This window comes from Dermacentor andersoni, chromosome 11 (genome assembly GCF_023375885.2).
Source record: "Dermacentor andersoni chromosome 11, qqDerAnde1_hic_scaffold, whole genome shotgun sequence".
Lineage (NCBI taxonomy): Eukaryota > Metazoa > Arthropoda > Arachnida > Ixodida > Ixodidae > Dermacentor > Dermacentor andersoni.
This window is the reverse complement of record NC_092824.1, coordinates 12,284,124-12,298,850: the sequence shown is the minus strand read 5'-3', so window position 1 is coordinate 12,298,850 and position 14,727 is coordinate 12,284,124. Positions and strand designations below refer to the sequence as shown.

Below are 14,727 nucleotides of genomic sequence, written 5' to 3'. Positions count from 1 at the left end.
AGGGAGATGTCCCGCTGTTCGGCCTCAGGTGTGTCGTTTGCCCGGAAGAACACGTGGACTTGTTCCTCGCAAATTGGCCAGGCCGACCAATCTCTCTCAAACAGCTCAAGCCTTCCGTACAGCGGCATGGCGGCAGCAACGGGGGGCGGTGTTTTACCGCTCGCGGCGGCGTGGGATGACACGTTGGTACTCGTCGCTATCCTCGTCGCCAGTGTCACGATCCGCCCGGGTTCGTGAACGAGGGAGGGCTCGAGGCACCCTCCGTTAGACTGACGCTCCGCAGCGTGGTGGTGAAGAACGATGACTGACCGCCGAGGAGCTGTGCTCGCCGGTGTTTATTGGTGCGCTGACCAATGTTGCCTAACTGAGCCTGGCAGGCCACCGAGCCTGGTGGGCCAACGGAGATTATGCCCGAGGGAGCGTCACATGCTTGCTACAGGAGCCCCGTGCACTGTGGCACAAACATGGTACGTGCATTAAGCAGAAAATTATATAACTAAAAAAACATATACCATTTGCGTAGTTCCCTAGCCTTTCTGCAAGGCCGCTTGCCAATGTGACGGCGAAGTAACCGATTCTTGAGCGTTATCCCAGGTGGTCACGTTTGCACACATGGGAAATGTACACTTGGCCGCCTTACGAAACAACGCGCAACAGCCAATGAAAAGCATGCGCACTGTGGTACTTTGTCTTAACTTACTGTCAATAGTTGTACAAACGTGCATTGCAGTGAAGTTCACTTGCGAACTGTAAAAAAAATTTATCCTAGAAAAACAAACGTTTGAGCCTGTGAATTAAACACGGCCATATTTTATCCAGCATGGGCGGATAAAAGTATAGCCTACTGCACAACAAAATAATTTGCAGTTTTTGGGGCTGATGGTTCACATCAATTATTATCTTCTTGCTCGTCACACTTGTTTTCCTCCGTCATGCCGTTTTTGAAGATGTCACTCTTGACCTTCTGTTCTCTTGTTGACTTATGCGCCGCTATCAAGGAACACGAAAAGGGAATAATTAGTTAATTCTCATGTTAGAACGGGAGCGCTGCACTAATAGAAACAAATGGAAAACATCACATCGCTGAGTAGAAGACGCCAACGCTAAAGAAAAAAGCCGGCTCATGTCTGGCTTTCTCTGTCATATGTCCTTGTTTGTTTATTGCCGACCAACTGCCATGAAGACAACTCAAAGCAAGGTTTTCTTTCCGGAGCACTTAAATGGCGTTGTCATAGTTTAGTACTGTGGTAAAAGAAACACTTCTCTATGTGCTCAGGGTAACAATGTATTGCGCTGCATTTACTTTTGCAAACGTAGCGTAGCCAGCCACAAAAATATGCCGAACGTGCATTTATACTTTGTTGAGGCGTGCGGCTTCTAATTATTTGCACGACAATGTATGTGGCAGAAGCTATTACAGATTGAAAATTTGAATTACAGGCTGTGTGCCGAGGCATCGCGGTAATTCGTTTTTCGTTTTTTTTTCTTCACAGAACCGTCGTACCACAAATTTGTCCTCAGCTGTGCATAATTCAATAACTAGAAGCGTTCCACATGCTACCATTCTTGGAAAGACCCAGGGTTGTTCGCTTTGCAAATCTGGAGCTTTCATGGTACCGCTCAGTGGACAAACGTTAATACGTTTATTTTCATAATTTTCTTTGTTCCCTTCAGACGACCACTCGAGAGTTGTGCTTAGGGGCGAAGGCATCGTGGACTACATCAATGCAAGCTTCATACCGGTAAGGCAAAGTTGTCCATGTATACTCTGCCTACTTCTTTTATATGGTCGCGAGAGGAAAAGGCAAGCAGTCAGTTCCAAGCGAACGGTGATTTAATGTTTGTTACTGCAGCAGCTAACTCACACACTTCTTCGTCCTCCGATTTTAGCCTTACTAGCGCATGGCATTACCCTTCCCTCCCACCCACCCCCCTCAGAAAAAAGAAAAGAACCTTCGCCTCGAAGCGATTACACCAAAGATCAACTAAAACAATTGGGGACGAGTTGAATACCACAAGGAGAAAATAAAAGAAATAAGAAAGACAACGGACGTGAGGACAGGGACCACACCACAAAATTTGTGAATTGGAGTCAGCGCGAGTGGTAGCGCTTCATCCTGGTCATGTGAACAATGTCAGAGGAACGTGGTCGACGAGACTGGTGTGATGTTTCGGCTGAGAATATCGTAGTGGACAAGACTTAGGCGATGCAAAATTATGTAGGGTTCAAATTATGGGCGCAATAATTTTTCTGAGCAGGCTCCTTGACGTATAGGGGTCCAAACCCATATGAGATCTCCCGGGTTGCATGTGACGTCTTGGTGGCGTATGTTGTATCGACGAGCATCTTGACTTTGTCGATATAGAATTCGTTGCCATGCAAGGTGCCGTGCTTATTTGGCATGCTGAACAAAAGCGCCTGTATCTGGTGTGGTACGTTGAGACGCAGTTGGTACGAGCATCACGTCGAGCATGGTGGTGACGTCGCGTCCGTAGAGCAGACGAAAAGGAGGAAACCCGGTGGTTTCTTGAAGCGCAGTATTGTGCGCGAATGTCACATACGGGAGAAGTTCGTCCAAATTTTCATGATCCGGGGCGACATACACAGAAAGCATATCTGCAATAGTTTTGTTGAGACGCTCAGCTAACCCGTTAGTCTGCAGGTGATGCGCAGTTCCCGTACAGTGCAGAACTCAGGTGCACTCAGCTGCAGAATATCTCGCATCAACTGCGCGGTGAAATCCGTACCACGGTCTGTGATGACGATAGCGGGAGCACCATGTCGAAGGACGATATTTTTGACAAAGAAGGTGGCTACATCTGAAGCAGTTGCTCGCTGAACGGCTTGGCTTTCGCAGTATCGAGTGAGGTAATCGGTCGCGACAACGATTTAGCGGTTCTCAGCCGAATACTTGGAAAACGGGCGAAGTAAATTCATCCCGACTTATTCAAAAGGTCAGCAAGGATGTCGTACAGGCTGAAGCAGACCGGCTGGTTCCATTGGTGTAACTTTGCGACGTTGGCAATCTCGACAACTTCTGACGCACTGCATCACAGTTTTTCTGAGTTTTCACCAGTAGTACTTCTGCGTGATCCTTCCCAAAGTGCGCGTGAAACCAAGTGCCCGAATGTTCGTTCGTCGTGGCATGCACGTAAAATGTCGTCGCAGAGAGAAGTGCAAACAACGAGCAGGAAAACAGTTGCCGCAGGGTGAAAGTTCCGTTTGTATAGGATGTCGCTGCATAGGCAGAAAGAGGACAAGTGACGGCTAACTGGTGCGGGGGTTCTTGGCGGCTTCATTCAAGGTATCAATGGTTGCAGCTCGGAATCTTGGCTTTGCTGTTGAGCTAGGTTTAAAGACGGAAGAGTACAAAGAAAGCCACAGTCCTCGTCAGTATCTAGTGGTGCGGGTTCGTCGGGGGCTCGGGACTGACAGTTGGCGTCGGTGTTTCTGACCAGACTTATAGACGACTGTCACGTCAAATTCATGCAAATGAAGGCTCCATCTCTCGAGATGGTCTCAAGGGTCCTTGAGATTCACCAGCCAACAGAGAGTGGTGGTCGCTGACGACACGGAAAGGGCGTCCGTCCAAATATAGCCGGATCTTCTGGTGGCCCACACGACCGCCAGACATTGTTTTGCAGTTGCTGAGTAGTTCTTTTTTCAGCAGCAGACAACGTCTGGCTAGCATAGGCAATAACGCATTCAACACCAGCTTGAAATTGTACGAGTGTCACTCCGAGACGAACGTTGCTAGCATCAGTATGCACCTCTGTGTCGGCCTTTGTGTCGAAGTGACAAAGGAGACGGGTGCTGTATGTAGATGTCGCTGAAGGTTGTGGAAAGCGCCGGATTGTGCCGGGCCCCACACAACTGGGACGTCATTATTGATGAGTCGTTGCAAGGGTTTACCCGCCATGGTTGCTCAGTGGCTATAGTGTTAGGTTGCTGAGCACGATGTCGCGGGATCGAATCCCGGCCACGGCGGCCGCATTTAGATGGGGGCGAAATGCGAAAGCAACCGTGTACTTAGATTTAGGTGCACGTTAAAGAACCCCAGGTGGTCGAAATTTCCAGAGTCCTCCACTACGGCGTGCCTCATAATCAGAAAGTGGTTTTGACACGTAAAACCCTATAATTTCATGGCAAGGGTTCGGCAATCATGAAAAAATTGGGCACAAAACAGTGGTAATATGCACAAAACCCTAAAATCGGCGGACATCGTGCTTTGTCTTCGGTATCGGGAACAGAGCAGCTGCCTTGGCTTTGTCAGGGTCAGGGCGAAAACCGTTGCTGCTGACAATATGCGCCAGAAATTTCAGCTGCTCGTATCCAAAGTGATATTTTTTTGGACTTCAGAGACAGGCCGGTGGTGCGGATGGCCTGAAGAACCGCCTCGAGCTGCTCGTTGCTAAAACGTGGTGGAAAAAACTGCATCGTCTAAGTAGACTTAACACGAGTGCCATTTGAGGTCAAATAAAACTGTCTATCATGGGTCGAAATGTGGCCGGAGCGGAACACAATCAAAACGGGAAGACCTTATATTTTTAGAGACCGTCGGGCGTTATAAACGCCGTTTTTTTTCCCCGGTCCGGTTCGTCCACTTCAATCTGCCGGCACCCACTACGCAGATCCATAGAGGAGAAGCAACGGACATGTCGCAGGCGATCCAAAGAGTCGTCAATCCGAGGAAGGGGATAAGCGTCCTTTTTAGGGATCGTGTTCAGTTTGTGATAACCGACATAGAATCGTTGTGAACAATTTTCTTAACTAGTACAACAGGAGATTCCCAAGGACTTGCCGATAGTTGAATGACGTCATCATCTAGCATTTGTTTAACTTGATGACTAATAGCATCCTGTTCTGTCTGCGACACGCGGTAAGCGTGTTGGCGAACAGGTTGGACGGTCGGTTCTGTGATGATTCTGTGTTTGGTTAAAGGAGTCTGCTTGACCTTCGACGGGGTGGCAAAACAGTCACTAAATGATGATACTATACTGAGGAGCCTCTCCTTTTCGGGTTGTTCCCGCTGTGGATTGACGTTGATGTTACTGCATGGTCAAGTCCACATCGCTGTGTTCCTAAATCTAGATTGTCGTTAACGAAGCACAGACGTTGGACTCGTCCACTGTTATAAAGTAGACAATGGTGGTATGCTTCGCAAAGTGCTTGTATTCGCCACTGAAGTTAGTAACTAGGATCGTAGTTTGCCTATTTTCGAGTTCTACGAGACCTCGTGCGACGCCGACTTCTCGATCCCGCAGAATGGTGAGGTTACCTTTAGCGATGCCTATTCCTACTTAGTCTCGTGGGCACTCAACGAGGACGAAGATGTTAGTTCGAGGTGGTAACGTCGCACAGTTATCGACCATGTGTAAAGTCGCGCGAGTATGCTCATCCTCCACTGGCCAATCTGAAGAAACATAGTTAGAAAAAGTCACGAACGAGTCACGCAGATTAATGATAGCCCCATATTCCTGGAGAAAATCCATGTCCCAATTTAACCAGCCGAAACATTTGGGAAGCACAAGGAAACGCTACGAAATTCGAAGCACGAATTGCAAGTCTGGCGGTGTATCGTCCAATGGAGGACACGAGGTGTCCTCCAGCCGTGATCAGATGTGGGCCGTCCCACGCTGTCAGCACCTTGCGTAGCCGAGTGGCCAGGGAGGCACTCATAACCGAGTAATCAGCTCCAGTATTGACAGGTGCAGTTACCGAATAACAGCCGACGGAAACAGCAATACCAGCGGAAATTCTTGTGGCGGTTTCGAATGAAAGCTTCAGTGGTACGTCGCGAGGGGGTGGCGTCGGCGGAGGATATTGAAACGTGGTAGTGACTGTGAGAAAGCAGCCAAATTGAGGAAGACGAAACTAGCGTTTTATTGGGCGAATTGTGCCCTCAAAAACAGGCTACACTCAAAAAACGGTGACAGTGGCGAACACAGTCGGCGATCGTCAAAAATCTGATCAGCGGGTCAAACGCGTCGGCTATTATACATCAGTCGTGGAATGTTCCAGAGTAATCGCTGGGATCCGCGTGCCTTCCACAAAGTTCTACATTATTCGCGTCGCACACACATGCGATCAGATTACAAAAGGTTCCATCACAGACGGCGGATGGAAGCATCGACAACATTCCAGAAAATTCCGATGCATGCAGGCGCGTCCTGCGCTGTGCGATAACATTTGTTAGGCGGTGAAACGTGTCGCCCGATAAAGACAGACAAGTACACGTCAATATCCCCCTCTTAAAGAACATCGACCCGATGCTGCAAACGAAATAAATGAAAGCACCCGTAGCAAAAAACAACAAAATAAGGACGTTCGTCAGCGTCCGTACCCTGTCCCACGGACGCCGCTAAAGTCCTTTTAACTGCCTTCAACCAAGGACGTCTTTATCTCGAGAGAGATGCGCGCCGTGTCACACGGCAGTCCTTTAGCAAAGGAAGTTTAAGGAAGTTCCCAGCGAAAGCAGATGGAAGATCTCCCTTGCAGACTGAAGGGAGTACTCTTGTTCCCAGCGTGCTTGAATTTCGAGTCAAGAAATCACCCTCATTTTTATTAATTTCACTTTTACCAGCAATTATAACTGTTTTTATTGCATATAATATAGTATTTGAGCACTGACAAAGATATTTGAGTTGAGCAGCTACATTCCACTCTCGAACCGGGCGTTCTCGGAATTTTTTGTCTTTAAGATAGGTGACATTTTTAAAATGCAATGCATAAATAATTGTATTTTGTAAGAAAAGACAAGTAACCAAAACTTTTAGCAATATATAACGTGTTTCTTTCATGACTGCGTACGAGGTGAGCAGCGCCTAATGGGCCCCCAGCGGCACCTTTCAAAAGCTCGCTTATAGGCCGTGTGACACGGAGCTAACTCCTTTGATGTGAAACTCTCTTCCGGTCCATTAAGGGAAGAAAGTTTGAAGGAGATCCAAGTTGCCCGTGTGACACGGGTATAAGACGCACCACGTGGACCACTTCAGATCGTGCGTGGCGCCGCTGTGAATGCGAAATGCCGTCTGGCACGACCTCATAGTCCAGTGCGCCGATATGTCGAATGACCTTGTAAGGTCCGAAATAACGTCGCAATAGTTTCTCACTCAGTCCTCGTCGGCGTATCGGGGTCCAAACCCAAACACGGTCGCCGGGCTGGTACTTGACGAAGCGTCGTCGGAGGTTGTAGTGTCGGCTGTCGGTACGCTGTTGGTTCTTGATCCGTAGGCGGGCGAGCTGTCGGGCTTCTTCGGCGCGCTAGAGATAGTTAGCGACGTCAAGATTCTCTTCGTCAGTGAAGTGCGGCAGCATGGCGTCGAGCGTCGTCGTCTGTTTCCTGCCGTAAACCAGCTTAAACGGCGTGATCTGTGTTGTTTCTTGCACCGCCGTATTGTAAGCGAATGTTACGTACGGCACGACGGCATCCCAGGTCTTGTGTTCGACGTCGACGTACATTGCTCGCATGTCGGCGAAGGTTTTGTTCAGGCGCTCCGTAAGAGCATTCGTCTGTGGGTTGTAGGCAGTTCTCCTCCTGTGCCTTGTCTGACTGTACTGCAGAATGACTTGGGTGAGCTCCGCTGTAAAGGCCGTTCCTCTGTCGGTGATGAGAACTTCTGGGGCGCCATGTCGCAGCAAGATGTTCTCGACAAAAAATTTCGCCACTTCGGCTGCGCTACCCTCCGGCAGTGCTTTCGTGTCAGCGAAGCGGGTGAGGTAGTCCGTCGCCACGACGATCCACTTATTTCCGGTTGTTGACGTCGGAAAGGGTCCCAACAAGTACATCCCGATCTGCTGAAACGGTCGGCAAGGAGGCTTGATTGGCTGTAGTAATCCCGCTGGCGTTGTCGGTGGTGTCTTGCGTCGCTGACAGTCTCGGTACGTTCTTACATAACGGGCGACGTCGGTGGCCAGGCGCAGCCAATAATACCTTTCCTGTATCCTTGATAGTGTCCGGGAGAAACCGAGGTGTCCAGTGGTTGGGTAGTCATGTAGGGCGTGCAATACTTCTGGACGCAGCCCTGAGGGAACAACAAGAACGTAGTTGGCGCCGACTGGTGAGAAGTTTTTCACGAGCAGGTTGTTTTGTTGTGTGAAAGAAGACAATGCACCCTTATATGCCCTAGGGACAACGTCGGTGTTCCCTTCCAAATAATCGACGAGGCCTTTTAGCTCCGGGTCTGCTCGTCGCTGTTTAAATGAAATCTTCCGCGCTCATTCTTCCAAGGAAGGCGTCGTCGTCCTCGTCGTCTTGCGGCGGAATATCGATGGGGGCACGTGATAGGCAGTTGGCGTCAGAGTGTTTTCGTCCGGACTTGTATATTACCGTGACGTCATATTCTTGCACTCTGAGGCTCCACCGCGCCAGCCGTCCCGACGGGTTCTTTAAGTTAGCTAGCCAACACAAGACGTGATGGTCGCTGACGACTTTAAATGGCCTGCCATATAGGTAAGCGCGAAATTTCGCTGTAGCCCAAACGATGGCGAGGCATTCCTTTTCGGTGGTAGGATAATTGCCTTCCGCTTTTGACAACGACCGGCTAGCGTAAGCTATCACGCGTTCAAGTCCGTCTTTTCTCTAGACTAGGACGTCAGCGAGGCCTAGGCTACTGGCGCCGGTGTGGATTTCAGTATCGGCGTCCTCGTCGAAGTGCGCAAGTAGTGGAGGCGACTGCATGCATCGTTTGAGTTCTTCAAATGCGTCGGCCTGCGGCGTTTCCCACTTGAACTCGACATCAGGTTTAGTAGATGTGTCAGCGGCTCAGCAATGTTACCCAGCATTACCCAGCACCTCCACCAGATGTCACGTGGTAGTGACTGTGAAGAAAGCAGCCAAACTGAGAAAGACGAAACTAGCGTTTTATTGGGCGAACTTGTGCCCTCAAAGAGAGGCTACACTCAAAGAACGGCGACAGCGGCGAACACAGTCGGCGATCATCGAAAATCTGATCAGCGGGTCAAGCGCGTCGGCTTTTATACATCAGTCGTCGAATGTTCCAGAGTAATCGCTGGGACCCGCGTGCCTTCCACAATGTTCTACGTTATTCGCGTCGCGCACACATGCGATCAGATTATACAACGTTCGGTCACAGGCAGCGGATGGAAGCATCGATAACATTCCAGAAACTTGCGACACATGCAGGCGCGTCCTTCGCTGTGCAACAACATTTGTTAGGCGGTGAAACGTGTCACCCGATAAAGACAAATAAGTACACGTGTCAATATTTGATGGTTCCCATGACAGCGGCCTCAGCCCCGGAGGTCACCGTTTTCAGTTTCCCCGGCGTGGTGCTACCTCCAAACACCACCAAGGGCGTTATTTAAACGTTTGCCCCGTGTCAAACCACCGCACCTCCTAACCAGACGACAGCCCGGGGTGGACAACGACTAAAAGCGCTCACCCCCCCTTACCTAGAAACCGGATAAAAGAATAAACGAGGGGGAACCCCGTCGACGAATAGATAAGCGCCGTTAATTAGACGAGTTAAATCACCTTGCAGGCGGAGCGAAGAAAGCGTGTATTTCGTCTGCTGCAGGACTCCCTGAAAGGCCCTAAGCCCGCGCTTCACCTTGCAGATTGAACAAAGGACGGGGTAGGCAACAACGAACGTACCAGGTTTCCCCAGATGATTTCCTTTTGTCCGGATGATTTCATTTTTCCACTAATTACAAAGCTGTTTCTTCGAGGCGGTGTTATGGCGGGTTATGAATAGCCTGGGCGTCCACAACGGAGTCGACGATAGTGATTTGCTGCTGGACAGTCTTCAGATTCCCTAGTCGACTCTCCTAGGGAAGATGACGGGATTAAAAGCGGAGATTTTGGAGAGTGTGGACAGAGAGTCATGATATAAACTGAGACGTTTAACTTGCTCCTGCATCGAGTAGGCTTCCGCACTGGTGCCGTGTAACTATGTAAATACACCCTTTTTCCTCCATTTTCTACAACTTCTCGTCGTAGTCGATGGGCTTGGTGGATCCCATGCCCTGAACGCTACCTTAGCCACAACAGCGGCCTTCCGCCGTTGACTCCAGTGGAATTAAAGGTGTGTCGAGCACGGTTTGGTAACGCGTGCCGACGAGGTGATGGCGACCATGACTGTATTCGCTGCGAGGCAGGAGGAAGACGGTTGCTTTCCAAGTATTCCTCGATTTCGTGCGGGCGTTCGCCATAGCGCGGACAACGAGCGTCCGGGTGGTATCCCCACAGACCAATACGTCGGTGCTGGCAGTCGCGATACAAGTGACCAGCCTGCCCGCAGTGTGGACTTGCGCGGACCAGGATGAAAGGCTGCTTGCAGAGTCGCGTCGTGGGTAGGACTTAGGAAGCATCGAGGAATACCAGCAGGTGGGTGCGAGAAGCGGGCCGTCGACGGCGCAGTAACCCGAAGAGCATCCGCGTCCGAGAATGTGAAGGGTTCGGTACGTGTTGGTGGCAAGGGATGAACCACATGCCTGGTTTCCTCCCGAATGACGTCCGTAAGAGCCGCAGCAATCGGAGGTGCCGGAGCTGATGCATAAGGCTTCTGGGGATCTCGAACAATCTGCCGTGTTAGTTCGGTAAGGGATTGCCTGTCATTATTTGCAGGTACAAGCCAGCCTGCAGCAGCCATTTTGGTCTGGCGTTCATACTGCGAGAGCAGCTGCCGAAACATGCATTCCATAACTGTTGCCTCACGGACGAACTGAGACACTGTTGCAAGAGGATTGCGCACGAGGCCCGCAAAAGACTCTTCTTTTAGGCCTCGCATTAAGAGACGCACCTTTTTTTTCTTCTTGCCTGATGGAACAATCGTGTCATGTCTTCGACGAACATGGCGATGGTTTAGTTCGTCGGCATTTGGAACCTCGAAGATAGTGCCTGTTCGGCTCTTTCTTTCCTTTCGAGGGTGCTGAAAGCGTCACGAAGCAGTCGGTAAAACTCCTGCCAGTGCCAGCTGGTAAATGAAGCTTCGTGGTTCTCGTACCACACCCTTGCCGCGTTTAAAAGGGAAAAGTAGGCGTCCTTCAACTTATGGCAATCGTCCCAGTCATTAAAGGCTGCGAACCGGTTGAAATAGTCTAACCAGTCTTCGACGTCCTCGAAGGCCTCGACGTGGAACGGGTTAGGCGTGCGAGGCGCGTTGACAATGCATGGTACAGCAGCATTTGGGATCCCCTCGGTTTGGCTTGCGGTTGTTGTTGGTGACATCTTCCTCGCAGAACATTCCAGGGGACTGTATTGCAGCGGAAGACTTTGAAGGCGACGGCGGATTCGATGAATTTCTACCGTCCCCGAGGTACTGGCGTCGGTAGCTTCTAGTTCAGGACCAATCGGCATAGGGCGTATGCGTACCCGGCACTTTCACCAGTATGTCGCGAGAGGAAAAGGCAAGCAGTCAGCTCCAAGCGAATGGTGGTTGACTGTTTGTTTCTTCAGCAGCTACTACACGCACTTCTTCGCCCTCGGCTTCTAGCGTTACTAGCACGTGGCAATATGTAGTAAGCACAACAATAATTAATACGAAAGACATTGTATTTAGATTACTGAGGCAGAATATTTGATGCACGTATTTGTGCTTCTTTTCTCAGTACTGTTCTCGCGTAAAAAAATATTCTACGGCTTGCACGATAAGAGAAAGAATATCTCAGCATTCTGAGAGAAAAGCGATTAGTTTTCAGGTTTATTCAGTATTCTACTGAGATTCTTGTTTATTGCTGCCCATTGCGCGTGACCACGTCAATCACAAACAAAAACACTTAAGCCGCACCATGCATGTCCTCTTCGTTATATAAATTTCGCGTAGAAAAAAGTTCACAGTGTCCGTTAATGTGCCATATGCTATATTGTTTTCTTACCAGCCTGTGTGGCCTCACATGAATTGCGTAGGAAATTCGTTGTGTGTTGTGCTGAAGCCCTCGTTTACTTTTGTTCTAGGATTTCAGAAATCCGCGAAGATACATCGCAGCACAAAGTGAGTTATTCACACTTGTAGTTCGCAAGTTGAAGAACCAGTCATTGTTCTTATGCAAGAATTAAAGGGAATGTTTTGTTCTAGGCCCTGCCCACGCAACCACTTCCGACTTCTGGCAAATGGTCTGGCAGGAAAATATTGTTAAGGTGGTCGCTCTGTCTGGACCGAAGGAGGAGGTTCGTTGAGTTCCATTTATTGATGTTGCCCATTTTTAAGAGTGCCTGAAAGGAATTTATTACTTGAAAAGAAGCCACGTATACAGCGTCTTCCTTGAATTCAGGAAAAGGAGTTAAGTGGTACTGACAACTCCTTAAAACAAATGTGTTGTTCGTATTCTTCGAGGACTCAGGCTGGGAGTGACTTTGAAACATTCAAATTAACAGGTTCCGCAATGGGGTAATTTCATGGACACATTCTATCGAGTAAGGATCGTGGATATTTCTTTTTGGGAGTGTCACTGAGCGATGCAATCTGGGGTGTCCGCACCCAATGACGGCAGACTCCTCTTAATCAATGTTTTCATTCTGGAGCTAGACGAATTCGCCAGACCAAGCGACCAAGCGCTGCCATTGTTTTTGCTATTTTGCTGGTTTCTTCATAGCACAGCCATGATGGCTCCATTTTCAAGTCCTAAATTCTATAAACCTAGCGAGTTTCAGCCATTTGGCTGTGACGCGATGAGTAACTTTGGCTGAAGCCATACACTACTAACCATCATGCTAGAAGACGACTGGCGCATCATTTCAATTGAAAAGCCAGCTTCGAAAAGCCACATCAAGAGCTTGAGGTGTGCGTTCAACTCAGCAACTGCGTAACTTCAAGGCAGTGAAGCTGAGACTAAGGAGATTTCCCTTTTTCCAATATGTGAGTAAGACTAAGGTTTGTTTCACCCTCCTTGAGTACTGACCTGTGGCACGGTTCAAATTCTTGTATTTTGCTTGAATATTAAGTAAGTCGAAGGTCCTATAGAAGCCCTAAAATACAATGATCCTAAAGAAACCAAATTCTCATTCTAATAGGCTGTGACGCCTTAGGCTTTCTAAAAACGACCCACGCTGAAGTCAGTCCTATCGAATTGACACGTCTGCTCTAAGGCCTGAGAGAGAAATTTAAGATGAGAACCTTTAGCAGCCATTTTCTTTTTTGGCGGCTGAACATATTGGGTCAAAGAGCGCAGAGTCAAGATAGAATAATTTACACATCCAAACTGGAATACCTTTGCTCTTTAGCTTATCTTTAAATATGAGGACGCTATCTAGCAAATTCCCGTTGTCTTTCACTTCTACTGAAACCCATATATGTGGTAAACATCCACCGTCTAATATGGGCAGGAGTACATTACTCCCTTCGAAATGTGTGTTTCGCGAACTATATAATGAAATTCCTTGGGTCTAGAATGAAGAACCTTATCAGAGCATCATACTTGTTCGGGTGACAGAAGTTGCACTACACATTCGTCTATGCCAACTAAACACCCACCGGCCAAGGAGTCGCACGAACAGAGTCCCCTCAGTAATAACAGGCAGCAGTCGCGGTCACAACGCAGGAGTGATGAGGGGCAGCGGCGAGGAGCTTGACGCCCCACTGACCGGCATGCCTTCGAGACTAACGAGGTCGCAGCAACACTGCGCGCGCAAAAGGTGAGCGCGAACCAGTATTCCCGCCTGACCCGCCCGCGCTCTCAGCAAATCGCTTCGCCTCATAAACACTCGGCATGCCGGCCATGAGCGCGTCGTTGAGCAGCACGGCGACGCTCCGCGCGCGACGAGTGTCCGTGTGAGCGCAATAACGATAATATTTTGCACCATGCGTTGCCAGAACGTGAAGCGAGAATTTTCATGTCCCAATTTTCATTTGTATCTTGCCATTTTTACTGCGATTGCTGTAATCTTGCATCCCGTTTAACTGTATAACCGCAGAACCATTCAGATAAATGAACTGCATCGACAACTGCACAGGTTTGCAGTTTTAAAATGCTGCGTCTCTGAAAAATCTTTCGCTAGTATTTATTTTTCATTTATGTGTTTTTAAAGAAGACGTAACATGGTGGACCGTTATATCGGAACATTACGTAACAATGAAAAGCGCTAAGACCCATCCACCTAATCAACATATCTCCGGGCATTGGGAGTTTTAAATATTCTAAATACAACTAGCCGAGCTGCAAGCTCGAAGCTCCTCTGATCGGCAGGAACCCCCATGTCGATATGCGGCGTATTACTTAACAGTATGGTAGTTAAAACAGGTCACTCTGGTTTTGACGTTCTATTGTTAGAAACTACTAGATATGTTAATCTCAGATTCTGCGGGCTTAATGAGAATGGAATTGGAGAACCTGTAATATTTTCTGTACTTGTGACAAATTTGAAGACAAGGTCAAGATCTTAATTTAATTTTCTCGGTAAGTGTTGGTAGGATGACCATACAAATTAAAATACATATTTCGCATACTCTTTCCTTCAAGTGGAGTATAAAATAATTTCGTTTGTGCGGGAATCACATAAGACAAAAAATTTTTCTCGCTTGTTTCCTCACAAGGAGAACTTTCAGTTCCTTTTTTTTTGGCAACTAAGACTCCAAAAGTGTGTTATTATTTTAGTCTCATACTGTAGGATGTACAGTGTACCATAATATGTTAAAATATTATTGTGATCTGCCGAGTAGATTCCTAGAAATGTTCTTTAAAGAGATGTCATAAAATGCGAGAAATAAATTTTGCAGAAAAGCGCACCGTTACGCTTCCACGTCTACGAAAAGCACTCCAGCCGATGA

The 14,727-nt window shown here is 48.4% G+C and overlaps 1 protein-coding gene across 3 annotated transcripts in view; it reads left to right on the top strand.

Annotated features, from left to right (window-relative positions):
* LOC126517672 (receptor-type tyrosine-protein phosphatase mu-like) overlaps positions 1-14,727 on the top strand; it is a 153,568-nt gene that overhangs the window by 32,713 nt on the left and 106,128 nt on the right. For all 3 annotated transcript variants that reach the window (XM_072285627.1, XM_072285628.1, XM_072285626.1), the window contains exons 5-7: positions 1,675-1,742; positions 11,919-11,955; positions 12,040-12,131. In XM_072285627.1, coding sequence (XP_072141728.1) covers positions 1,675-1,742; positions 11,919-11,955; positions 12,040-12,131 — 197 coding nt within the window. The remainder of the gene's footprint in view (positions 1-1,674; positions 1,743-11,918; positions 11,956-12,039; positions 12,132-14,727) is intronic.